The 25,474-nt window shown below is 40.5% G+C and overlaps 1 protein-coding gene across 3 annotated transcripts; it reads left to right on the top strand.

The window, feature by feature from the left end:
• Positions 1 to 1,517: 1,517 nt before the first annotated feature.
• Positions 1,518 to 25,453, top strand: LOC110950159 (transmembrane protein 255B). Of its 3 annotated transcripts, none has more exons than XM_022192604.2 (9): positions 1,520 to 1,733; positions 3,098 to 3,237; positions 3,922 to 3,984; positions 9,939 to 10,028; positions 12,450 to 12,530; positions 12,713 to 12,798; positions 12,987 to 13,146; positions 22,002 to 22,109; positions 25,051 to 25,453. In XM_022192604.2, exons 1-9 carry the CDS (start codon positions 1,688 to 1,690, stop codon positions 25,198 to 25,200), a joined length of 924 nt encoding a protein of 307 aa, XP_022048296.1. In that variant the 5' UTR covers positions 1,520 to 1,687; the 3' UTR covers positions 25,201 to 25,453. The 3 variants fall into 3 exon arrangements, with proteins under 3 accessions (XP_051814072.1, XP_022048296.1, XP_022048295.1); XM_022192603.2 differs by having other exon boundaries at positions 1,521 to 1,733; positions 21,999 to 22,109; XM_051958112.1 differs by lacking the exon at positions 22,002 to 22,109 and having other exon boundaries at positions 1,518 to 1,733.
• Positions 25,454 to 25,474: the final 21 nt, after the last annotated feature.

Below are 25,474 nucleotides of genomic sequence, written 5' to 3'. Positions count from 1 at the left end.
TTCTGACTCCACCTTCAAACTATCACCTAGCAAATGTGGGAGCAAAGAGAGTTGCAGCATCAATTAGTGAGTAGGAGAGTTAAGAGATCCCAGCCGCTGATTTTGGCTCCTCGTCTCTAGTCATGCCTGTACTAGTGGGCCGACTCCCTATTTGATGCACATCTCCTTGGCAGGGGAGATGTGTTTGCTTACAGTGCAGTACATCCCACTCAACATGCACATGGCCTCCTTCTCACTCTGCTGCAGCTGCTCATGGTCAACCTATGCAGTGTAACTTGCTAGAGTCCAGTTTTTATTACTCGGACTTAATGTCAAGACTATTTTGCCTGGAACAGATTATAACGGACAATCAGGACTGCAGGGAAAATCATTGAGGCAGACCTATTTTCCATCTGGTTCTTAAACATGTTCAGAGTTAGGAAACAGGCCGTTCCAAGTCCTTCCTCAGACTGTTATTTATTTATTTATTTTTTACCAGAGACCGTGAGTCTGGTGAACAGTTAAACAGTCTATAAAGACAGGAGAAGTTGTAAACCTGTAATCCTGAACAAATACTGCAACTCCAAATCCTGAATCTGTAACCTTGAACCACTCTGTACAAAGTACAGGGTGACAAAAAAAACGGGAACTTTTTAACAATCCAATAAAACCAAGAGTGATGGAAGAAAAATATTTTATTCATAGAAATTGAAACCTTAAAACATGCCATTTAAGAAATAACAATGGAATTTTCATTTTGTAAAAATTGCCTCCTGTAGATGGCGTCCTCCTGTATGAATGCATTCTTGAAATCTACCTGGGGCTATCTCGAGGGTAAATTCTACACGACTCGACCAAGAACTCTGGATGAATTAAAACAGAGAATTCAGGATGAAATTCACAGTATCCCAGCTGAGATGTTGCAGCAGTCAATGAGGAATCTCAACAACAGATTTCAAGAATGCATTCGTACAGGAGGACGCCAAGGATGTAATTTTTAAAAAATTAAAATTCCATCATTGTTTCTTAAATGGCATGTTTTAAGGTTTCAATTACTATGAATAAAATATTTTTCTTACATCACTCTTGGTTTTATTGGATTGTTAAAAAGTTCCCGTTTTTTTGTGTCACCCTGTATATTATATTTCCATTACAGCAATGTTGCTCTCTGCTAAATTGCACTGTAGCTCACCCACTTCATGTTAACAAAGTGTCAATAAGTATATTTATAGTTAATAGCTGTATTCCAGTATCATTAGAATCTGTATGATTTGAACTAAACTGTGATTCACTGTAAACATGCACTTTTAAAACACAATTATTGCTGTATTTAGTTGTTAAATATTCACTTTCATTTCTTTAACCTGTTGCAATGTTTAAATGCATGTGTATGTTTTTAAAGTACGTTGAGAGCAAAGGAAAACTGGTGTAACATCATACTTAGCATACTTGACCAATAAAGCTGATTCTGATTCTTACAGAGTGACAGATTTCCTACTGTCCCTGAACGCAGCAGAGGCTGGAGCCCTCATTCGCCAGATACACTCTCGTGGAACATGTGAATTCACGCAGTCGATGCCAGCAGCTCCTCGGGACTGAGAGGACGTTAAAGTGGAAGTGAAGACTTGTGAAGCTGCACTGAAACCAGCGGATCAGGAATTAGAAGCTGCTCGGAGGGAAATCTGTGTTTCAGATCAGTGGATCTATTATGACTGCCAGGGTCCAGGGAGCAGCGCAGAAGAGCCGAGCAACAGGTTAGTTAGTAAGGATGAAGGAAAACTGATGCCTCTATCACCGAGTGAGACAGTGACACAGGCTTTGAATGACTTTAATAATAACTGCTAGGGTATATTTTCCCTTTAGAGATGGTGAGATTGAGCTTTTTAACTTCTTTGCATCTAAAATCTTAAAAAAAAAAAATCTGCTGTGGACTTAAAGATCAAATAATGAATGCAATGCTGCAAAGATCGCTGTGTTTCTGGCTGGTGCATAACTGTAAGTGTCAGATCCCACTTCATGTATTTAATAATTAACTAGTGTTAAACAAGCTGTTATCCAAATTCTTGTCAGTCAGAGGCTTCTGCAGTGGCTTCTCAAATCAAATTCGATCTAAAGTCATTTATACCAGCTTGACTTATGCATAAAAGGGCAGGAAAAGTCTATTAGGCCCCTCTATACGTACAGGTTTATGCTAGTATCTTAAACAAAAAGTTTTAGTTCAGTACATTGCATTGATTGCACATTTTCCTACATGAATTGTGTCACACCTGCTTCAAAATAAATATGGTAATTACTTCACATTGACACAATTCGTCATAATAGTGGTGTTGTTAATTATGTTCATAACTGAAGCTCACTGTCGGAGTTTAACCTTACTGTTTTTCTGTTTTTACTGTATCACATCCAACCTATTTTCCCCCAAACTTGCATAAGGATGCAGATTTCACTACTTCAACTCTGTGCCTGAATTAATAATGGTGGTCATTTGTAGTAAAAATTAATGTTATGTCTCTGCTTTTCTGCTTAGATTATTATGCAAGTTTTTCTTTCTCAGTGGAGAAAAAGTTAATTTAAGTAGCTAAATTGTAATCTTTCATTGTTACCGGCTGCAGTCGTGTTCTGTGCTCATTTTGGATCACGTTTAAAAGTGGATAAATAAGTGCTGCAGCAGCTGCCTTCTTGAAGAGGATGTAATTTGTACTTAACTAGACCATAAGTGATTTCAGCTGCTCAGCATTTGTTGTGTATTTCAGAAGTTGAAATACTGTTTGTGTGGCTCTGGGATAATCATTTTTTTCTGATTTCTAAGAAACATTTGCTGTTTGTTTGCATCAGCCTCATAGTACTACAGTGAAAAACAACTATGTATTTAACTCTTGCTTTACCTCACTTTACTGAGTTGTAAACATTTTTTGACTTTATATTAAACAAGATAAAGTCACCGGGCTGGAATAATTGTATTCCCAATTAAACAAAGATAAATGAAGTTAAACTTAACTAAATGCAGACTGTGTGTTGACTTTAAAATTTAACTAGAAATATGTAGAAGCTGTTTTAATGATTTTGCGCTGCACTGTGTAATGTGACTGAAAGTTTATTTTCTCTTCTGTGGCGGCAGAGAAAATGGTGAAGGTCAGTAGAGCTCTGTGGCTGGTACTGGGCATGCTCAGTCTGTCCATGCTGCTGGTGGTGCTGGGAGTCTACGCAACTACTCGGACTGAAAGCCTGAATGTGACCGGCTACGCCTCTGGAGTTATTGTACGTTGTTTATTTGCCCCTTGACAAATCGTTGTCATGATTTATTCAGCCTGATGACAGACAGTTGTGATTAAAATAAACTCTGAAATGTTGGCTTTTAACATTGCAGCCATCACCAGGAAGTTTTAAAAGGTATCCAAACATCCTCTGCATGTGATATCCAGTATGAATTTAAAGCTGCAATCCTTCACTCTTGTTGCAACAGCCAGAAGTTTTATCTTCACTCGCTGTGGTATTGAAAACATTTGCTTAGACAGAGATGGTTTTAGGTAGACTGTGAAATTGATGACTGCTAGTTGGGCAGACAGATGCTCAGTCATCTGGCATTCAGTTTGTCTCGTGTTTTTTAGCTGGAAGAGCAGGTACTGTCAGATTTCTCCTGAACTATGTCCACCAAGAGTTGTCTGTGTCAAAATATAAGCCAGAGTCATGGATAATTGCAAACCTTTACCATGTTTTGCAACAGTATTTAACATAAAACATACTGTGTGCTGTCAGATTTGGACCACAACAGCTGCTCTCGTGCATGGCCGTGTAAATATTGCCTTTTAATTCTTCATTTGGCCGATTTTCTTGTCTTGGAATAGCACCAAATGAAAACAAAGTGTAGCAGTTCTTATGAAAATGAACCATACATCACTGAATTTGCACAATGCTGAAGTTATTTTATTGCGTCCACTGCAGCTAACCCTTGGAGCTTTCCTGGGACTTCTTGGACTCCGTCTGGAAGAGAACCGCAAGCAGCTGGTATGTTCTTCTGCTCTCCCTGTATCATTTTAACAGACACATGCAACATTTAGACACATATTTACATCATCTACCATCATTTGGGACGTAACGTGACAGAGTACAGCTGACGTAACCGACACCTTGCTCTGATTTCTTCTTCTTATGAAATTTCTGTGGGCACTGTTCAGAATATCTTAATACTGTCAGAATCCAAGCACTTAAATGTAATTGCAAGCAGTAGGCTGAATGTGCAAGATTGATACTAAGCATTTGCAAAGTTTACAATTTGGTGGAAAATATGAAATAGAAGAGCTAAAGTAAAGAAATGGCTTAAGCTGTGCGTTGTCTACACCAGTGTAAACAGTGATCATTGGCATGTCCAACTAATATGCTTTTAAGGTTACTGTCTGGATTGCACCTTGAGACAATATATGAAATATGAGACAATATTGCAGATATTTCTACATAAATGCTGACCATTTTATAATGAGACAAACAGGGACCTTGTCATTAGTGTTGGGAGTCGTTTGCTTGCAAATCTGTCAGCGGAACGTCAGACAAGATCCTAGTTTGCCAAAATATTAAATTATATTTGTGGAAATATTGTGCACAATTACAATAAACTAAGTCTTAAAAATGACATACACTTTAAAAATATGTCAGTTAGGCCTATACCAAACTCTGCAACAATTCCTCCAGAAGCCCCCTAGGAGATATTAAAGCTTCCTCCAGCAACCTTTCTCTAAACTAAGCTGTTAAAGGTTTCTCCAGGAACCTTACTGCTGTAATCCATGTAATGCTAAAAAACATTCAGCTACATCAAGGCCAGTTTGTTTACTAGTATTTGCCTGTGTAACTCCTCAGTCATCCAGGTTATGGGGATACTAAAAGCTATAATAGAAGGCAGCTGGAGTTCTCTTTTTGTTTCCTGAAGATGTTTCACTGCTTATCCAAGAGGCCTCCTCAGTTCAAACTGACTTATGGGGCATCACAGATATATATTGTCTCCCTCGAATCATATATCTAACGGCCCAGTAACAACCCAAGAACATTTCATATATGAATGGTTGTGAAACCGCCCAATGAGGGTTCATTCAGTGTGCTAATGGTGCTGAAACCTTCTGCGGAGGGATCTCAGCATTGAATTATAAGTAGTAGTGTTGCAGACCCCCTACTCTGTTTCAAGATGGCTTTTCCATCTTTAAACAGAGTAGAAGTAATGTAGAAGACTTTCTTCGCTCCTCTCTCAAACTGTCTGTCTTCTCTGTACAGTATGTGAACACTGCTGTCCTAAAAGGAGTGTCACTTATCCTTTAGATGTAGATGAACCGCTGAGTCTTGTCCTAAAGAGCTGGGGCACATTGAACAGGAAAATCGATGACCATGGTCAGTCTAATAAAACCATCAGAACAAATTAAGACAAATGCAGTCAGTTAAAACCATAAAACAATTAAACCATTACAGCAAAAGTAAACCAAATCATAGTATGATACTCTGCAGGGGTGTTTGCTAGCACTGCACAAACAGAAAAAAAATAATTTAGGTCTAGATTGGATAAGAAAGATGAGAAAAAAATAGTTTTTTTTAAACTGAGAATTGAAAGCTAGTACCTGCCACTGGGAAAGACTAGATGTAGGAACTATTAAGGCATGCTGGTCTGATGACCTAAAAATGTGGTGTAGGACATATCTAGTCAACAGGTCAGACAGATAAGCCAGGAGTAGTTAATTCTAGCACTTGTAAATGTATCGAAAGTTTATAATTATTCCTATACTGAACAGGCCTAAACAATGAACAATGTAATTAACAAATTGTAATTTAGAAAATATGTTATGCACTGGGTCTGACCCAGGGTTTAAACTATCATATAAATGTTTTTACAAATCCATGTCATCTTACTCATGTAGCAGTTGTGCTTTTGATGGTGGTTCATGTGCTAATGCTGCATCACATGATTTTAAAAAATTGCTTATGTGTCAAAAAGCTCTTATGTTATTGACTTGATCTGCAGGTCTAGTTTTTAAAAAAGAATTAACTGAGCAAAGAGAAAACAGAAGTCCATCAGTATTAAGACATGAAGGTCAGTCAGTCTGGAAAAATTTCAAGAACTTTGAAAGTTTCTTCAAATGGGGTCAAAATATACCTAAAACTCTGTCATGTAACTGGCTATCTCACAAAGACTGCAACAGAAACAAGGAAGACCAAGACTTCTCTGTGCTGCAGAGAAAGTTTGTTGTTCAGTTTTTCAACATTTAATAACATCTGAGATCAGATCCCACATCAATGCTTCCAAGAGTTCAAGCAGCAGACATATCAAACCATATTAATATTTGTATTTGTTACTATTATCATCAAAAAGTGCAGCCATTTGGTTGGTCTGTGTGATCTGTTTTTGATTTAGTGATTGTAAAATCTCTCAAGTGTTAAAAAACAAAACAAGAAAAAGAACATTGGAGCAATCACACAAAACAGGCAATTTGTAAGAATCTTGTGTCGTGAATGTAATGGCTTTTTAATGAGCTGCAGCATGTTTAGTGTTTTTAATACGTCTATCCCACTGCCCTTACATGCTGCTCACATTAAAATATTAAAAAAACATTAAGTCCCTGCAGAAGAGGGCAAAATAATTATAGATGCTAATAGACCGTCAAGTTGTTAAACACGCATTTCTTTGACTAAAATACAGCTCTGGATGAGGCAGCTAATGTCAGCTAATTTCAGAGTTTGTGAAACGGACTTCTGCTGACTCTCTCTCCTGCAGCACATCTTTTTACAGACGCCTCATTGGAAATAATTAAAAGCTTGTTTGATTGTTTCGATATGAAGCATGTTGCTGAAGTAATTTGACCGGCCTGATGCTGTACTAATGTTGTTTGAAAAGGTTTCCAAATTAAGTTAATCAGATCTTCTTCCAGGTAGCAGATGTCATGTCTAGGTCCATTTATTTTAGTGCTTCTGTAGTCGCTGACATATACCGCACAGTATGGGGACGTTTTGGGATCTGAGTTTGACAGACGTTCTGCAAAGTGAGCCAAAAATTCAAATGTGTGTTTTATTATTAGCTGTCTGAGTGTTGCAAAAAGAGAGTCCGCAAACAGATGTATTTCTTTTTAGAGGTTTTCAGTCCAGTAACACTGCCCTCAAGGGGCAGCAAGCAGGATTTTACAATTACTCCCATATTTGTCTGTAATTTGGTGAACTGTTAAAAACATGTGTGTCTTTGCAGCACCAATAAACAAGGCTGCATACAGTGACACAACATCTACACAGTAGAGCATGAGTATTTTCACACTAGACTTTAAGTGGTGTTAATACTCATCCAAGACATGAGGAACTTGTGAAACCAGCTGAAACAAAATCTTACAGAGCCGTAAGCATAAATGGAGATTTAAAGCACACAATGGGCTATTTTCTGGAGGCCGAGTTCACAGAAAGACCCCAGTTTTGGTCTTAGCAGAGCGGCCATTTTCATTTCTTCACCCTGACATATGTTCAGTAAAACTATACTGTCAAAACAATCCTGGCTTATGCTGACAGATCAATAGTAGAGCATCCTTTCCACAGAGGACATAAGAGCTTTTATGGACAAGGCATCCATTGAGGGAGTTTTTGTATAGAGCAGATGGTGTTGGGATTTGGAGGTAGATCAGTTCACTTTTTTAACAAGACCTTGAACTGTCAGAGAAGACAGGAAACCTATTCAGCCCAAAATAATGTTCCATAGTGGAATTTTCATTTTTCATATTCAGTTCATTGAAGCGTTTCTCCAGAATGTGAAAAGTTTAACTAGTGATTAATGCAGAGCAGGAATGAAGCAGAGCTATACTAAGGCTGATAAGATTCTCAGCATTGTATAGTTAGTGTGCCTGTATCAACTATCTTGCTTTCAAGCAGGAATAATAATATTTCGGTTGCAAGCAGTGTTGGGCACGTCACTTTAAAAAAGTAATTAGTTGTAGTTACTAGTTACTCCTTCCAAACAGTAACTGAATTAGTAACTGAATTACTCCACTATAAAAGTACGTAGTTACCAGGGAAAGTAACTATTTATTAAGATTTTTTAATAGTTTAAATATGTCAAAGAATTTGGATTTTTTTGTCTAAACAGGTTTCACAAGCCAGTTGCATAGAGTTACATATTCTAACTCTTCAAATCCACTTTTGAACTCGGCATTCATTTTAGCGTTTTTGGCATCCGTCTTTAGAAAATGTCTTTTAAATGGCTGACCGGCACCTGCCCCCTCTGGTGTTTTGACAAAGAGAGCTCTGAAGGAGTCTGAGTCAAGTGTTGATAATGGGAACGTGTTCTCAACAACGTACCTGTTCCATGCAGTTCAGTTTGTGCCTCAAGGTTCTGTGAAGCTGGAGCAGAAAAATCCAGCTTTCAATGTTTGAACGACGTGGCTCAGTGTCCTTCTTTGTCAGCGGAGCTCAAGTTAGCCACACCTGACCTGCTATCATCATGAACAGTGTCAACAGTTTTTTGTAGAAGTGTGTGTCGTTGAGAGATGCTTCATGGGTGTGTGGGGCTGCTGTCTGCATGTTTGGTTTGTGTGTAAACTGAACACTGCCTCTGGTTGGCTTACTGTGAAAGCTCACTCTGCCTTAGCCAATCATCATCACTTATGCGATTGCCTCGTCCCTCTCTCCTCTCTCACCTAAAAATATAAATAAACATTTTTGCAGCTCATGTGGCTAAGAGCCAAGTCTGATAGCAAGAGCTTCAATGACAAGCTTTAGTTTAAAATGCACCCCATTTAATTGTCGGTAACAGTGACAGCACTGCAAGGATGAAAATAGCAATAAGTCACTGAAAAAAATAAAGCTTTTAGTAACGCTGTTTATTTTGATGCTGTTTTTCCCATCACTGGTCCTTCAGAGTTATGAAGTCTACGAACCGTTTCCTAAAAGGACAAAAAGGCAAAAAGTCACATTTGTGAGCAAAGATGGAGGACTGTATGATATCACCGCTTAATGTTACCAATTCAGAGCATTGTGCGAAAACTCAGTAAAAATATCCTACATTGGAATACATTACGACTGCAATTTGGGACTGTGCACTCGTCTTTTCCCCTGAATTCCGTCCCTGCTGGAGAAGCTGTTTAATTTGACTTGCGTGGTGGTCATCCTCTCCTGCAACCTCTGCTCCCTCACCTCTGGCTCCAGTTCAGATTCTGCTATAGCTGTGCTGTCTGGCCAGACAGCCTGCTGATAACGCTCAGCAGTTTTGTCTCAGTGTCTGTTGCAGGACTGACCAGGAATGTCTAATCAAAAAGGAAATAAAACAAAATCCTCTGGAGAGGAAACATTGGAGAAATACAACGGAAGATGTCGACAAGAGGGACCCTTTTCCAGGACTTCCTGGTGACCTGACCTTACAATCATACAGGTTCCTCCATCCATCCATCCATCCATTCTCTGTACGCCGCTTTATCCTCACTAGGGTCGCTGGGGGTGCTGGAGCCTATCCCAGCTGACTTGGGTGAAGGCAGGGGACACCCTGGACAGGTTGCCAGTCTGTCACAGGGCTACAGGTTCCTGTGACACTTAAATATTAAAAAACCTCCAAAAATAACACAAGAAGGAAACTTATCTGGTCAGACCAGCAACCTCTTGTCAACAAGGAAAAAAACTCCAAAAATACTCTGGAGAGGAAACATTGGAGAAATCTAAGAGAAGACGTTGACAAGAGGGAGCCTCTTCCAGAGCTTGCTGGTGACCTGACCTAATTTGAATCAGCTCACCTGAGATTTCCCTTTGAAACAAATTGACAAATCGACTCTAAAGTGTGCAGATGCGTGATCAGCACGCAGAACTTTTACCCTCTGGAAAAATAATTTTTAGACAAACTTTCTCAGCCATAATCTGCATTCTTGTCAAGCTGTGCTCCGATTTCAACCAAATAACGTCAGTCTTTATTGTTCTGTTCGGAAACTCCTTCAGTTTTGCTTCTCTCTTTGTTCCTCTTCCAGCTGACGGCTGCCATTGTATTCCTCAGCTTCGGGATCATCACCTCTTTTCTGTGCCTGGTGATCGATGGTGTCTGTATTGTCTTAAACATGGTGAGTTACCCACGCTTGCATGTGAACACTGTAACTCTAGAGATGGATGATGAAACAACGCAGTAACAGAAGATCCTCAAACAACAACAGTCCTCTCTGCTGGTTGACTGTGTTCCACTTGGACAGCCTGTTGGCCTGCAGTGTGTTCCAGCATCACTGTTATGTTGGCAATATTGACACTTTGCACAATGTTGCCCACAAAAAGAGTTCCCACAAACTATAGTCCAACCTTTATGACATTTCTCAGCTTTGTTTTTTTAAATATTTTTTTTTAACTATTCAGATTATTTGTTATGAAAGCACATTGTGAGAAAACAGCAGACCGGGTAGTTTCATCCAGATGGCTCAATCATTGCATAAGAATTAAATTACCTCAATTTGTTTTTGGTTTTATGTGTCCAGATGTCCGATGTTCTGGATCACTGAGAGCCTTAAGAAGCTGTTTCTGAATGCGACTGATATAACTGCAGCAGAACAGGATAAGATTCACTGAAAGAAACAAAGCTGCATTCCTGAGTAATACAAAGACAAGCTATCTGCTCTGTCTGTAAAGTGACAACTGTTACTGTTAAGTCACATGTCTGTGTTCACATCTAAGGTGAATGTAAATCTGTAAGGTTAGTGATGCACTGAAGTCAGTTGGTTTTGTATTAACCCTCCTGTTGTCCTCATTTACAGCACCAAAAAATACTGTTCCTTTGTCTGAAAAAAAAATCCAAAAATTCAGCACAAAATTCCCCATATTTATAAAAATTTGCAAAATCTTCAGGAAGAAAATTCCTTAAAAGTTTCACTTAAAAGTTTTATTTTTTTTAAATAATCCCCAAATTTGACAAGAAATAAAATAAAATAAATAAATAAAAATTGTAACAATTTTCAAAAAATGAATAAAAATCTTCCAAAAAAAAATTCTAAAAATATCTAAAGTGACTCCATATATAGCAGTAAAAATTCTAATATTTTCTCGGAGAACATTCGGAAAAAAATCAACCAAAATCCAGCGAATTTCGCCTGAGTGCAGTGAATGCATCTCAAATGACTGTTGTATAAAGACGTCTGCATCTGGAAGGTCCAGTCACTGGTGAATCAGTAACGATGGCTGCAACTGCACCATGAAGACAAAAGAACACTCCAAGCAACTCTGTGAACAGGCTATTGAAAGCATAAAGTCAACATAAAGAAAAGGTACCACACAAAAATGGATGAAGCAACCAACCCCTTAAATTACAAGAAAAAAAAGAAGTTTGCATAAAAACATAAAAACACATAGATTCATAATCAGCGTGTGGAATCAGTCTGTGTGTAGTTGTTTGAAAAAAGTCACATGAAAAGTCCCAATTGTCCAAAACATGTTGTGGCGTCAGCAAGGTAATGGGATAGGGGTGTTCCAAAGTGCTGTCACATTCTTATTTATAACATCTCAAGCCTTTATAGTCTCACATAGTCAGGCACTTACATGGTGACGTTAGTTAAGTCTGTGATGGTTTCAGTGCTCAGGCCTCAGGGTGGAGATCAAAATTGGAGTCTTGTGAGCTGCACTTTGTGGGCTTGTGCCTGCAGCAAATGACTGTATAAAAAAATTAATGACCGACATGATGTTACAGCTCTAGCACAAAAGTAAAAAATAGTTGTAAACCTAGTATTCAGAGCAGATTGAAGCCTGAGCTTTACTGTTTCATACATTTAGCTCATTATTTTCAACTTTGCCCACATTAAATATTAGCATCTTATATTGTAGGTAACACTATGTATGTGTGTATGTATGACGGGAAATGAGAAAAAGCACAAGAAGTCCCCTTTAAAAGATACGGTTGAAGACTTTAGGAAATGTTGCATGAAATTTTCCACGTCAAGATAAACCACTTCAGAAGTATCATTTCATTTTCAGGAGGCCCTATAATGAAGATGTATTACACACATGTTCACTTAAAGAGCACACTTCCCACAAAAGAACCATCAGTAGTCACCACATCAAGGGAATATTTCCACCCATGATTCAAGGCTGTTTTCCAAAATTGCTTAGGTTCTGTTGAAATCACCGTTGGTGCAAATCAAACAACACACATTGCATGATGCACAATAATTGAATTATATCCAGGGCTTTATTCTTCCTCCCCTGACAGTCTGACCAAACTTAACCATCCATGATCACCACGAATACCACCAGAAAAACAATTCCCAGTGAAGTGACCCTTATTTTACCAGTTTATTGAAGCCAAAGGTAGTTTTTCTTCAAAGTGATATAAATGAATTTTGGAAAGTTGAGGTTTTTGACTATAAAGTCAACATAGTTTACTCTGTTCCAATATGTCGTCCAGATTATTTATATTATTCTTGTTTTATTACCTAAGCAAGATTGATTGGTGCTGTCTTGAAGGGAATTTTGTGGATGATATTTCTTCATATTTTAACTTTTGCCAGGACATCCGTCCACTGAAAGAGGGGAGATGCCAGTATTACAGCAGCGGCAGCAGCTACATCTATGAGAATTTCTACACGGCTGTGAGTATAGATGCACTGTTGTATACAGATTTACACATTGCAGTTAGGTAAAGCTTTGGCAGGTCCAGAATTAATAAGATTTCAACCAGATTTATGCCACATTTTCCATAGTTTTCTATTTTAACTATGGTTGTGTTGGACTTGTCTCTGTTGTATTTGCTGTTGACGTTTTCCTTTTGTAGGTGTCGTGTTGGAGCCCGAAGGAGTCCTGCACCATGATGGTACGAAGTGGGACCTGTTACTGCTGCGACCTGTACGGCTGTGCCAAGTGAGACAACGCACCACTGTCCTGCCACATTACTGCAGTGTTACATGTCATCAAAAATCAATCAGACACAGACTCATCAGCTGCTAAAACATTCTCATGACCACTTCAGGACTGACTTCACATTAGTTGTTGATATTTTTGTCCGACAAATCATTTGGAATAGTCAGAGCTTTTGCTTTGTTCTGCAGTGGAGGATACCTGAGCAACTACTATGAGTTTGTTGGAGTACAAAGCTGTGAGGAAGTCTTCGTTCTGTACGTGTTAATTTGGATTCTCACCAGCCTCAACCTCGTGGCCTTCTTCGCAGGGATACTGACCACAGCAGTGCTGGGCAGCATCAAAGACTCGGTAAGACATAGAGAACAACTTGTTGCAAACACCTGAACACATCTTTATATGTGAACGCAGCACGACTGAGCTCAGTTAAAGTTCTTACCTACTGAGGCACACTGCATTGTCAGGTGGAAATGCTCAGCCATGGCACTGACTGCATATTTTGCTTGTGATGTGTCTTCTTACATTTAAAAAACACCATACAGACATGTTCACAGACCAAAAAGCATTTTCACTAGAGGGGTCTTAAAAACAAGTGACTCTTTTTACGTTCATCTATGGCCCTGCTGACGGCTGCAGGCACCAAGACCCACTCAGAGGCTGCATAAATGTAGAAGTTTTTAGGTTTCTTCTCATTTTCTCTTAATAAATTGCAATAAAAAAAAGAGTATTCTCACATTGTACTATTATCTTTCAGCCTGTGTTAGTTGCAGTTGTAAAAAGACTAAAAAACTGACACTTACTGGAAGAAGTCAAAAAACATAAAAAGTCTTACACACTCTTTCAGATTCCCTAAATGCTTTTTGCTGTCAACATTCATTAAACTCTGGTCCTACAAATTCGATAGATTTCACCACACAGCTTCATCAAAGATCACAAACCACACCACAGGACAGGTTGTAACTGATACACATAAATATATTGAAATAAAGGGAACGTCTTTAAGTTGTAGTGATGCTGTAATTTCTTAAACAACAAAGAAAAGATGGGGAGACAGTTTCCTATCTGCAAGAGAGTGGAGAGGAGAAAAGTCCAAAGCCAATGGTCAGCCTCACTCGGTAGCAGTCCTCTCTGAACCATCGTCATGAACACAGTTCGACCTTTGGAAGGCTAAAATGCTGCAGCATCTGGAGCAGAACATGACCTGCCATCACAATAAAAACTGATAGCTTCCGACCATCGTAAATCCGAATTTGTCCTGATCAGATGTCATGCCGTTGCCATTATCACATGACTACGAAAGCCGTAAAGAAGAACATTGATATGAGTTACATAGTGCATAAAATTTGGTCCATGTGTTGTCCATAATTTTCTGAAATGCAGACACAAGATGGGTTTCATTGTACACACATTCTATCTGGCTCAGGCTGTGCTCGGCACTGAGTCCGCAGAGTTGAAATCATCCCACCATGATCAGCTGATGATCATAAAGTAGTGGGTCCAGGAGGAGCCTGGAGTTCATTACAAAGATTGCAGAGATGATTATTACACAGCAACAAAACCCTCAGGAGAGCTATTCAAGGAAATGAAACTGATGCCCAGGTTTTTACTTTAAGCTTCCATATGGTAAACATCCATTTTTATTGTCTTATGCGTTTCATACAAACTTGCAGGGCTACAATAAAAGTTGTTGATAATAAAAAATAAGAAGACTGTTACCTCTACCATTCTTCAAGCTCCTCCACAACTAGACAGCTTCCAGGCTTTACTAGCCAGTAGGAACCATTAGTTGTCTAACTTAAAATTTGCACAGTCCTGCCTCTTTACAGCCTACTGCTTCAGCCTGAGGGTGACCCCTCAGAAAGAGCAACTGCCACACATTCTCCGAGGTTCATTTACAGTATCTCACAAAAGTGAGTGCACCCCTCACATTTTTGCAAATATTTATTTCTATCTTTTCATGGGACAACACTAAAGAAATGACACTTTCATACAATGTAAAGTAGTCAGTGTACAGCTTGTATAACAGTGTAAATTTACTGTCCCCTCAAAATAACTCAGCACAAAGCCATTAATGTCTAAACCACTGGCAACAAAAATGAGTACACCCCAAGTGAAAATGTCCAAATTGGGCCCAGTTAGCTATTTTCTCTCTCTGGTGTCATGTGACTCATTAGTGTTACAAAGTCTCAGTTGTGAATGGGGAGCAGGTGTATTAAATTTGGTGTCATTGCTCTCATACTGGACACTGGAGGTTCAACGTGGCACCTCATGGCAAAGAACTCTCTGAGGATCTGAAAAAAAGAATTGTTGCTCTTCATAAAGATGGCCTAGGCTGTAAGAAGATTGCCAACATCCTGAAACTGAGCTGCAGCACGGTGGCCGAGACCATACAGCCGTTTGACAGGACAGGTTCAACTCAGAACAGGCCTCACCATGGTCGACCAAAGAAGTTGAGTGCACGTGCTTAGCGCCATATCCAAAGGTTGTCTTTGGAAAATAGATGTATGCAGGGTTCTCGCCAGCGCATTTCAGCGTAATGGCCAGTTACGCTGCCATAACGGCCCGTTACACTGTCTAACGGGCCGTTACGCTGTCTTAACGGCCCGTTACGCTCAGTTTAAAAGATTACGCTGTGATTAGGGCCGCTACGCCAGCGCATTTCAAAGATTACGCTGTTGTTATGAGAGTGTGTGGCTCCGTCATGAGAGAGGGAGAGAGAGCAGCGTGTGTGTGGGAGGGAGGGGGAGAGCGAGTGAGAGAGACGGCAGTCGGTGCCATGGTCGATGCAGTCGGAGGAGGAGAGAAGGTGTGTAGTTGCTGGGTTGGCCTTACTGTGCGGTTCAGCCACTGTTGATAGACAATAAAGGCTGCAGTGTTCTTCGATGCGGCTGGGCTCCTGTGTCTTTGCCTCTACGGCTGCTGAGGAAGTGAAGGGGGTTAACCCTGGGCTTCCTGACCGACCTGGCCGAACAGGAAGGGTTAACACTGTGATTAGGGCCGCTGCGCTGTTATCTTGACAGATAACACCATGTGCGTTTGTTTTTATCAACTGGGTGCCTATCTAGGTTAATTTATGTCTCCCCACCTCAGCCGTACTTTTCTGTCGATTGACCCGTTCCCGTCTATTGCGCATGCGCGTTCTCATCTATTGCGCGCGTGCAGGAGGACCTGCCGTTACGCTGAAAAAAAATCCTGGCGAGAACCCTGGTATGAGTGCTGCCAGCATTGCTGCAGAGGTTGAAGGGGTAGAGGGTCTGCTTGTCAGTGCTCAGACCACACGCCGCACAATGCATCAAATTGGTCTGCATGGCTGTCGCCCCAGAAGGAAGCCTCTTCTAAAGATGATACACAAGAAAGGCTGCAAACAGTTTGCTAAGACAAGCAGAATAAGGACATGGATCACTATAACCATGTCCTGTGGTGTGATGAGACCAAGATAAACTTATTTGGTTCAGATGGTGTCAAGTGTGGCGGCAACCAGGTGAGGAGTGCAAAGACAAGTGTGTCTTGCCTACAGTCAAGCATGGTGGTGGGATTATCATGGTCTGGGGTTGCATGAGTGTTGCCAGCACTGGGGAGCTACAGTTCATTGAGGGAAAAATGAATGCCAACATGTACTGTGACATACTGAAGCAGAGCATGATCCCTTCGCTTCGGAAACTGGGCCGCAGGGCAGTATTCCAACATGACAACAACCCCAAACACACCTCCAAGATGGCCACTGCCTTGCTAAAGAAGCTGAAGGTAAAGGTGATGGAGTGGCCAAGCATGTCTCCAGAGCTAAACCCTATTGAGCATCTGTGGGGCATCCTCAAACGGAAGGTGGAGGTGCGTAAGGTCTCTAACATCCACCAGCTCTGTGATGTCATCATGGAAGAGTGGAAGAGGATTCCAGTGGCAACCTGTGATGCTCTGGTGAACTCCATGCCCAAGCGGCAGGGGTGGATTGAACGTTATTTCATTCGGTCGTTTGACCGAAGGGCCGGTGCGCTGGTATTTATTAAATAATTTTGTTTGTTGGACACCCGGCACCTGTATAGCTCATCGGGTTAAGCAGGCGACCCATGTACAGGGGCTGGTCTCCGATGCAGCGGCCCGGGTTCACTTCCTGCCTGTGGCCCTTTGCTGTATGTCTTCCCCCTACTCTTCTCCCCATTTCCTGTCACTCTTCACTGCGACTATCACAATAAAAAGGCAAAAAAACATTTATTTTGTTTATTTATCCATATGCGGCCAAATGGGATGAGCATCCAATCATTCATCAGCCCTGTACAGGCACGCAGGCCCACATACGTCACACCACACGCACACTCAGCCCCGCCCTCAGGTGACAGCTCTGGGCCGAGTAGAGTTTAGACTTGATATCGCGGTGTGTGCAGTAAAGCCCAGCCAGGCAGTTGGAGATGGAGAAGAACATCAAAAAACGTATAGGGGGCTGAAAAGCTCAGAGAAAAGAAAAGAAAAGCTCTCGAAGCGTCGACCGGACAGAGTAAAACAATAACAGAAATGTTTGCTGTAGCTGCTGCCGGTCCATCACAGGCACAAGGGCCACCTGTTGATGAAGAGGCTGAGCCAACAAGCGAGGATGAGGATGCAGATCGATGTGAAGAAAGTGAGGCTGGAGTGGTGAGCATGAAAGAATCCTGCATTTCACTATATCTTTGAGGATGTCTGAATATGTTGCCTTTAGTAGAGAAATATCAAGCTGTTAGCATCGGTAGTGTAAAATCTTAGCCCAAGGTCTATCCACGGTAGCCTTAGAAGCTAATTGGCTAGTTAGCCAAATGTAGCTGTCTCCTGCAATACAAACATGGTATAGAATTGCATGAATTTGAAAGAAGTCACAGACTCAAGCGCACCCTGGCTAGTTAGTATTGCCCTGACGACAGGACCTGAAGGACACTCAAGACTTTGACTTTTCTTGTCCTCATGTGTTTTCGAGTCGTTTCCATGGACGCATCCGCTGACAAAATGTAGGGGTGGGGGGGTTGATTGCACAGGTGGGCTGGTCTGGTCCAAAAAGTCCCGGCCCGAATTTGACTCCCAATCCGGCCCTGCCAAGAGGGTTAAGGCAGTGCTGGAAAATAATGGTGGCCACACAAAATATTGACACTTTGGGCCCACTTTGGACATTTTCACTTGGGATGTACTCATTTTTGTTGCCAGTGGTTTAGACAGTAATGGTTGTGTGTTGAGCTATTTTGAGGGGAGAGTAAATTTACAGTTATACAAGCTGTACACTGACTACTTCACATTGTATCAAAGTGCCATGTCACACCCAGATATGAGAAACAGAAAATTCAGTGAATTACTTGGATTTTTTTTTAATCAAAATGTCACCGCAGCAAAAGGAGAATTCTCAGCGTTAGCGAGTTGCGTGACTACAATGCCTCATATTTCCAATAGCTTTGATCATGTGCGCACAGGTCAGAACTCTGTGGAAATTGTAGTTCGTAGGGACCTTCAGAGATGGTGGAAGCTGTAAGAGGGATTCGAGACCAATGAACAAGGACGAAGTTCAATGAAGTTGAATGAAGTTCAACCAGTGTTTGTATCTCCTTACTTCTCTCCTGCTCTCTGTACCAAACATGTAGCATTTTAACACATATAAAGATTTTTCTAATATACTTGTTCTCCTTTGCACTAAAACGTCAGAAAAACTTAGACTTATTGTTACTTCTTGGTAATTATGCTATAAGTTTACTGGTCCGGCCCCTTTGAGATCAAATTAGGCCGTATGCTGCCCCTGGACCAAAATGAGTTTGACACCCCTGATCTATAGAAATACTAAATCTGAACCCAAAAGTCAATATACAGTATTTACACATTTCAAGGTACAGTGATTGAAAGTGATTCAGAAAGGTAGTAAAGAAACAGTTGTAGTAAACTATGGAAGGTGTATAGACCTTCTTCGTTAACTAAATAGACATAGACATTCTACAATCACATTGGATCACAGACCAACCTCTGACCACTCAGTGATGAGTTGTACAGTCTACTTGACCTGCAGTGTTTAGGTAGGTGGTACATGTCAAACATCTATATGAATGTCAGGACTCTGGGTTTCCCCAGCAGAATGCTGCATTATAACAAAATGATTGATGTTATTTACTTCACCTGGCTGTCAGTGGTCATAATGTTGTGGCTGATTGATGTACACAAAAAACAAAGTTGAAATAACACAACCATCACAAAAATTTGCAAAATCTATTTTCTTATTTAAACCTAAGTTTCAATTTCCACATTTAAAATGTTTAATGCTGAAGTTACAACTTCAATTTGTCACCCCCAACTCATGGACGCATTTTATAATCTCATGACCTGAACCTTTAAGAACACAGCGTTACCTCTTTACAACGCTTAGCAGCTTAGTAGTCTTCATTTTTGACACAGATTACACATTTGTGTTCAGCAAAACATTAACTTTATTTTAGTCTAGCACACATGGAAACAACAAGCAACAAACTCAGAGTTGCAGATGATGAAGCTGCTGGTCTTATATTCACAGAAAGTCTTGCTCTGAATTATACTCTCACACCGTTTACATGTGCCCCAAAACTTCGTCCATTTTCGTTGTTTGGAAACTAATACGTAGGAGTTTCTTACAAGCCTGTTCTTTAGGGATTTTGGATCATTACGGATGATGCTCCAGTTGCATTCAATGATTTGTTTGATTTTAGAGTCACAGCATCTATTTTGTATTACAAATCGCAGTCTAAAGCTATTTTTAGCAGCAGTCTTGTTAGATTGTCAGAGAACATGCCTTAACTGTTGCAGCCTCAACTAATGCCACATTTACAAAATCTGGATTTAATTTCTTGAGGTTGATTCTCAAATTCTGTCTTGTCACCACAAATGTGTCCAAGAGCTGGAGCTATCCAAAAACAATGCTATTTTTACATCTGTTTGGATGAGAACTGTCAGCCCTCAGTGAAGTACTTCTGTCATTTTGCAGTGTATTGTAGTATAAAAAAGATCCTCTTAATCTGTAGTGATGTTCAGGTTCAGGAAGATGATAAATGTTTTGGATAATCGATTGATAACTTTGATTAGGGCTGATGGTGTAGTTGTAGAACTGTAGTAAACATAAGGCTGTCATCAACGTAGTGGGTCCAAAACATGATCTTATCGTAACAATGGTAAGTTATTGTAGGAAAAACTACGGAAGGTTATTTTGTTATTGCACTTGTTAAATAAAGGGCACCACCCTAGATCTCTAGGGAAACTATTAATTTACGCAGAATCTCAGGGAGATTACTGTTGAGATACAGTTAAACAGTCTAATATCTGAAAGTCTAGAATTCTCGGTTAAACTGACCCAGTTCTCACACACAGAAACGCACACGACTGTGATTTAGTCTAAATGAAAACATTTATTTACTACTCTACCAACAATACAGTGAACTATTTGAAGTGAGAAAGGTAACGTGTGTGTGTACGGGTGTGTGTGTGTGCGTGCGTGTGTATGTGGGATTGTGTGTGTAGGTGTGTACGTGTGGTGAGTAGATTCAAATCTGCAAATTAAAATATGAGGATGACGGTGATAGAAGCCAGATAGCGGACGACCTGACTCAATGAACAATAATTTGGAATACGACCGATTGGTAACGGTATAAACGGAGTAATTGAATTTAGGTAATCAAGTAGTTAGGGACATCAACCCCAATTCAGAAACAGGTAAGGCTCAGCTGATCTTACTTTGTTTGCAGAATGGTCAAGCAAAGGCTCTGGAACCGGGACACAGTTGCGGTTTTGGATGACGCCTTTACCACACGCCTGGATTGGGCTCCGAGCCGTGTAGTACCGTCGGTACGGCAACCTTGAGCGTCCTGTTCACAAAAGCCTTTGTCGCCTCCGGGTCTGGTCCAGCAAACTTCATGAGAGGCAGAGAGGAGAGGTGGTCAGAGTGGATTAAAATATGATATTAAACGTGCAAACGTGATCTGTGTATCTCTCACCATGATCCTTAAAACCTACTTTAAAACAATCAAAGGTAACTGTAACAGATGTCCTGTCGGTGGGTCCGCTCAGCGCAATAACCACGGCAGGTTGGCAATACCAAACTGGCTTTTATTCACCGGAGAATCACAAACACAAATAAACAGTCTCTAACTTATGCCCGGCGCTCCACCGGACCTCGTCCTGTAAACAGTCTCCAACTTATGCCCGGCGCATCACAGGACCTCGTCCGGTAAACTTTCCTCCACCCGTGTGCGTCTTCACCAGCCACCTTCCTCGCTGTCTGTGTCCTTTTTGTGCACCCGCTCCAGCATGCTACTGCAGAGAGAACAAAGAGTCTAGTCGGTAACACCTGCGTCAATTAGCCTGACGGTGCTTCCACACGCCCTCCTCCACACCTCTCTCCCCTGCAGCTGAGCTCTCCCACGCCCACCACCACAGTAACATATTCCAGATTATACCAACTAACAAATATGTGAGTTATTAATTCAATAAACCATATGTAAATGTGCTCTATATACTAAACTATATGTCACAGTGTGAGTGTGATTGTTTGTCTGTATATGTAGCCCTGCGGTGGACTGGCGACCTGTCCAGGGTGTCCCCTGCCTTCGCCCGAGTCAGCTGGGATAGGCTCCAGCACCCCCCGCGACCCTAGTGAGGATAAAGTGGTGTAAAGAGAATGGATGGATGTTTCAGTTGAAGAGAGTGTGTCTCTACCAGCCTCCCAAAGGTTTCCAGGAGGTCATTAATATTTACGACTCTCTTATCTGATTCTGCTAAGAGGAGAGAGAGCATTCCAGAGAGAGGGAAGGAGAGTTAGGTCAGCATAAGGTGTTGATCAACAAGCATTCACAGCAGAAGTGAGAGACAAAGTCTTTCAAATGGGGATTCTAAGGTGTTAAAAGTTCTGCTTCAAACACCATCTCTCTGCAGGAGGTCTGGGTGTCGTTTCTGCTTTAAAGGTTAGGAACACAGAAATATGTGTCCTCATGTCTGCAGGAAAAGGGCGTTTTCCTTGCCAGAGTCAGATGTCTCCATAACTAAATTATGGTGTTTTTCTGTGGAAGGCAGAGAGATCTTCCGGGGTCGTAAAACCTCCAAAATGGCACTTTGATGTGGGTTCTAAAACCCACATGTTCTTATCTGAGTTTGTGTCTCTTCTGGAATTCCAAGGCCCAAATGTCCCTACTTTATCAATCTCTCTCCCTCCACTTAAAATAATATGTTTCTCTTTCTTTTAGCAGCAGAGGTGTAGCAGCCCTGTGGCCGATCCCTCTCAGAGCTCAGCATCTTCCCCTACAGCTCCACTGCTGATGGACGCCAACACTCACACAGAACAGCAGCTCCACCCAGTCAGTGTACACTCAAAACACACACACACACACACACACACACACACACACACACACACACACACACACACACACACACACACACACACACACACACACACACACACACACACACACACACACACACACACACACACACACACAAGCGCAAGATACAGTTACAAACATATGTCTAATTTTTCATCTCCTTTGGTTGCTTTATGTCTTCATCTCAGCACATGAGACTAACCATCGTATCAGTTCTGGAAATGCACAAACCTCTTCATCTTCACCCGACATCCATCCATTAAAAAGTCTCGACACCACAGAGATTCAGATTGGTTGTTATGGTTGCAGCTTAGACAACATCAGTCAACAAATGCATCCTTCACTCCTTCAACTTACTTAGATTTCAGCTGTTAGTTTTGGAACTAAAGCTCCTATAAATTAGGTTTTTTGAAGGATCTTGACAAGTAGAATGTTACAATGGAGTGGATTAATAGCTTGATTTGGTTTCTATTTTGGCACCGTTTAAAGTAATAAGTTTTCTGCCCTCGATGAGAGTCATTTAATATTTCCCAATCTGACACCATTTATCTAAATAAGACACATTGCAAGTATGTCTTGAAATGTGTTTTAAGCATAAAACGAAGGACATGCATTTCAGAAAGTGTATGTTCATTCGGTCATTGTTTATTACTGTAGCAACGTGTGGAAATGTTTAGTACTACTAAAGGCAGTTCCATGTTGCAAACAGAGGGCATTGTGGGGCAGCAGGCACCATGGCAAAGACTTTTGTGACACTTAATGACCTCTGGCCAGAGCTCATGTATAAAGAAAACGCTGGGATCAACTAAGACATTGTTTCTGTGTCACAGTGGCAAGAAGAACAAAGCAGCCTTTGAGGCCCACATTATGTGTCTGTTGACTTAAACTGCAAAATTAACAAAGGATATATGTTCACTGTATTCAGTTTGTGTTGTTGATTATTGATAACTCTGCTGTGGCTACCATTGGCTTACACATGTTAAAAAAGTTCTTTAACATGGGATGATTTTCGTAGCTGTAAGGAGTACAATGTGGAATTTTGGCCGTTTATTTATGATGCACATTGGAGACAATGATACCTTCAGGAAGTTCTGGTTCCCATGAATTTAGAAAAACAGTAAATGGAACGTTTCTGCATCAATAACCTCACCGTGCCTTCCTCCTTTTCCCCCTACCATTTATATGCAGAAAGACCTTCACTATTTTTTTCTGCAGCCTCTAATCCATGATGGGGTTTGAATGATCTGCAGGGACCATGGGAAGAATGATATTATTTGTTACGTAGACCTTCAACTGACAAAAAGGTGATATTTTTTGTAAAGCACTGCAAAAAATATAAGTGACACTAGTGAGTGAGATCTATACTTGTGGTGCCTCTTATTTTTAAACTATTCATCCGTTCTAGTGCTGACACTGGTTTTGATACAAAAATCGAGTTACTTTTTGAGCTGATTTCAATAATTTGTCAACAATTAGTTAGCAACAAGGAAAGCCCATTTAACTTTAACTTTTAACTTTTAAAATTTTTTTGCTTGAAAGTTTGTGTTTTCTATATTTCTGTATAAATATGACCCAAAACCTCGTCCTAAAAGTAGATAAAAAAGAATGTAACTAAACAAATGGGATAAAAAGATTTTAAAAGGTAATTTATTTATTGAGGAAAATTAGCCAATATTGCATTTTGTGTGAATTGCAAAAGTATGTGAAGCTCTGTCTGGGTTCCGCTTTTCTGCACAACTGCAAATGAAGGTTTCTGGGAAGGGATTTTTTCCCATCGCTTCTTATTCAAAAAGTTTGTTTTTTTTGGTCTCAATCATCCAGAAGTATTTTCCAGCAGCCCTCTAGACTGCCGACAAGCAAGAATGTTATGGCCAGTGGCTTCTGGACCCAAATGCAGGACTGTGACTTGGATGCTCAGGTTAAAAGGTTTTTTTGTTCATAGTTATGTCATGGTGGAGTGGGAAACTAAGGGAGAGAACACAGAGGTGAGGAGGTTCTTGTTGGTGACGGGCTTGTATGGAAAGCTTGAAGGTTCTTGATGGCTGGTGGCTCTGAGCATGCACTGGAAAAAATGCCCCTTTCATATGGAATATGTAAGATTAAGTGACTAAGTATCCAAATGCGGTACCTTTGCCCCATATGTTTATTTGGGATCTCATTCTACCTGTCGAACTTCTGATGTTGTTTAAGTTGTATTCATGCAGACAAATAAAACAATTCTGTTCAAGCAACTAACAACTATGAAGTAGCTGCATAATGCATGTTTGCTGTAGTATTAAACTGTACTTGTTGTACTCTTACAGTCACCAGAAGAGTTGCAAAATCAGCCAGAATTGAATCTGAAGAGTTACATCTTTAAAAGTATTATTTGATCAATGCTTTATGAAAATGGAAAGTTATGTTTTTTTGTCAATCTCAAGGCCTCACATGTTGGGTTTTATCTCCCCCCGCTCCTTTAGAAGAAAAAAAAAACTTTTCCACAAACAGAAGTTGTGTAAAAAGATTCTTGAGGTTTCAACCCTTGCCTCCCACATTAAATCAACCTATTGGCTGTGACAGTTCAGCTTTGATCTGTGTAATAAAGCTATGTGTTTACTAGTGGGAAGATATCATCAGAACACTAAATCAGTTTTTATAATCCTCTACAAGGCTGATGAATTTTTAATGGAAGTGAAACCTTTTAAAAAAAGTTTACAAGCATTTGTTTCTTTTTTTTCCCAAATCAAACTAAAATGTACCTGGTAAATTCATTGTGTTTTTCTTTGATCATTGACTGTAAACTTTTTATAATGGCACAACATGGGAAGCTATTGCAAGATCACCCTTTACATTTATAATGGATTAAATCTAATCTGTGGTAAATGTGTCTTTTGTTTCTTTCCTCTCTTTGTTTCATCCTGTCCCACTCATCCAGGGAGCACCAGTGTTTTTCCCTCCAGCAGAAAAGTCAGCTGCCACCCAGAGTTTTCCTTACTCACTGACTCCCCACATGGAGACCAACCCGCCTCCCTTTGTCCCACTGACCAGCCTGCTGCCTTACAGAGTCCACGGCCTCCCAGCCTGAGCTTCACCAGCTCTGACCAGCAGCATTGTACGAGAAAAAGATCTAAAATACTAAGAACAGAAAGGGATGTGTAATTGTTATTGTTGCTGTTTTTAACATTGTTGGGAGGGAGGAAAGACAATGCAACTAAAAGAGAGATATGCTGGTCTGAATATTATGCAGAAATATAAGTATCTTAAAATCCAACCGTGGACGTGGGGATGTTTCATGGAAAGTGTTTCTTGCTGCTTTTGATTAAACACAAAAATTTTAACATTTGACTGTTCTTCTCTAA

Source organism: Acanthochromis polyacanthus, chromosome 13 (genome assembly GCF_021347895.1).
Source record: "Acanthochromis polyacanthus isolate Apoly-LR-REF ecotype Palm Island chromosome 13, KAUST_Apoly_ChrSc, whole genome shotgun sequence".
Classification (NCBI taxonomy): domain Eukaryota; kingdom Metazoa; phylum Chordata; class Actinopteri; family Pomacentridae; genus Acanthochromis; species Acanthochromis polyacanthus.
This window is presented reverse-complemented; position numbering and strand designations above follow the sequence as displayed.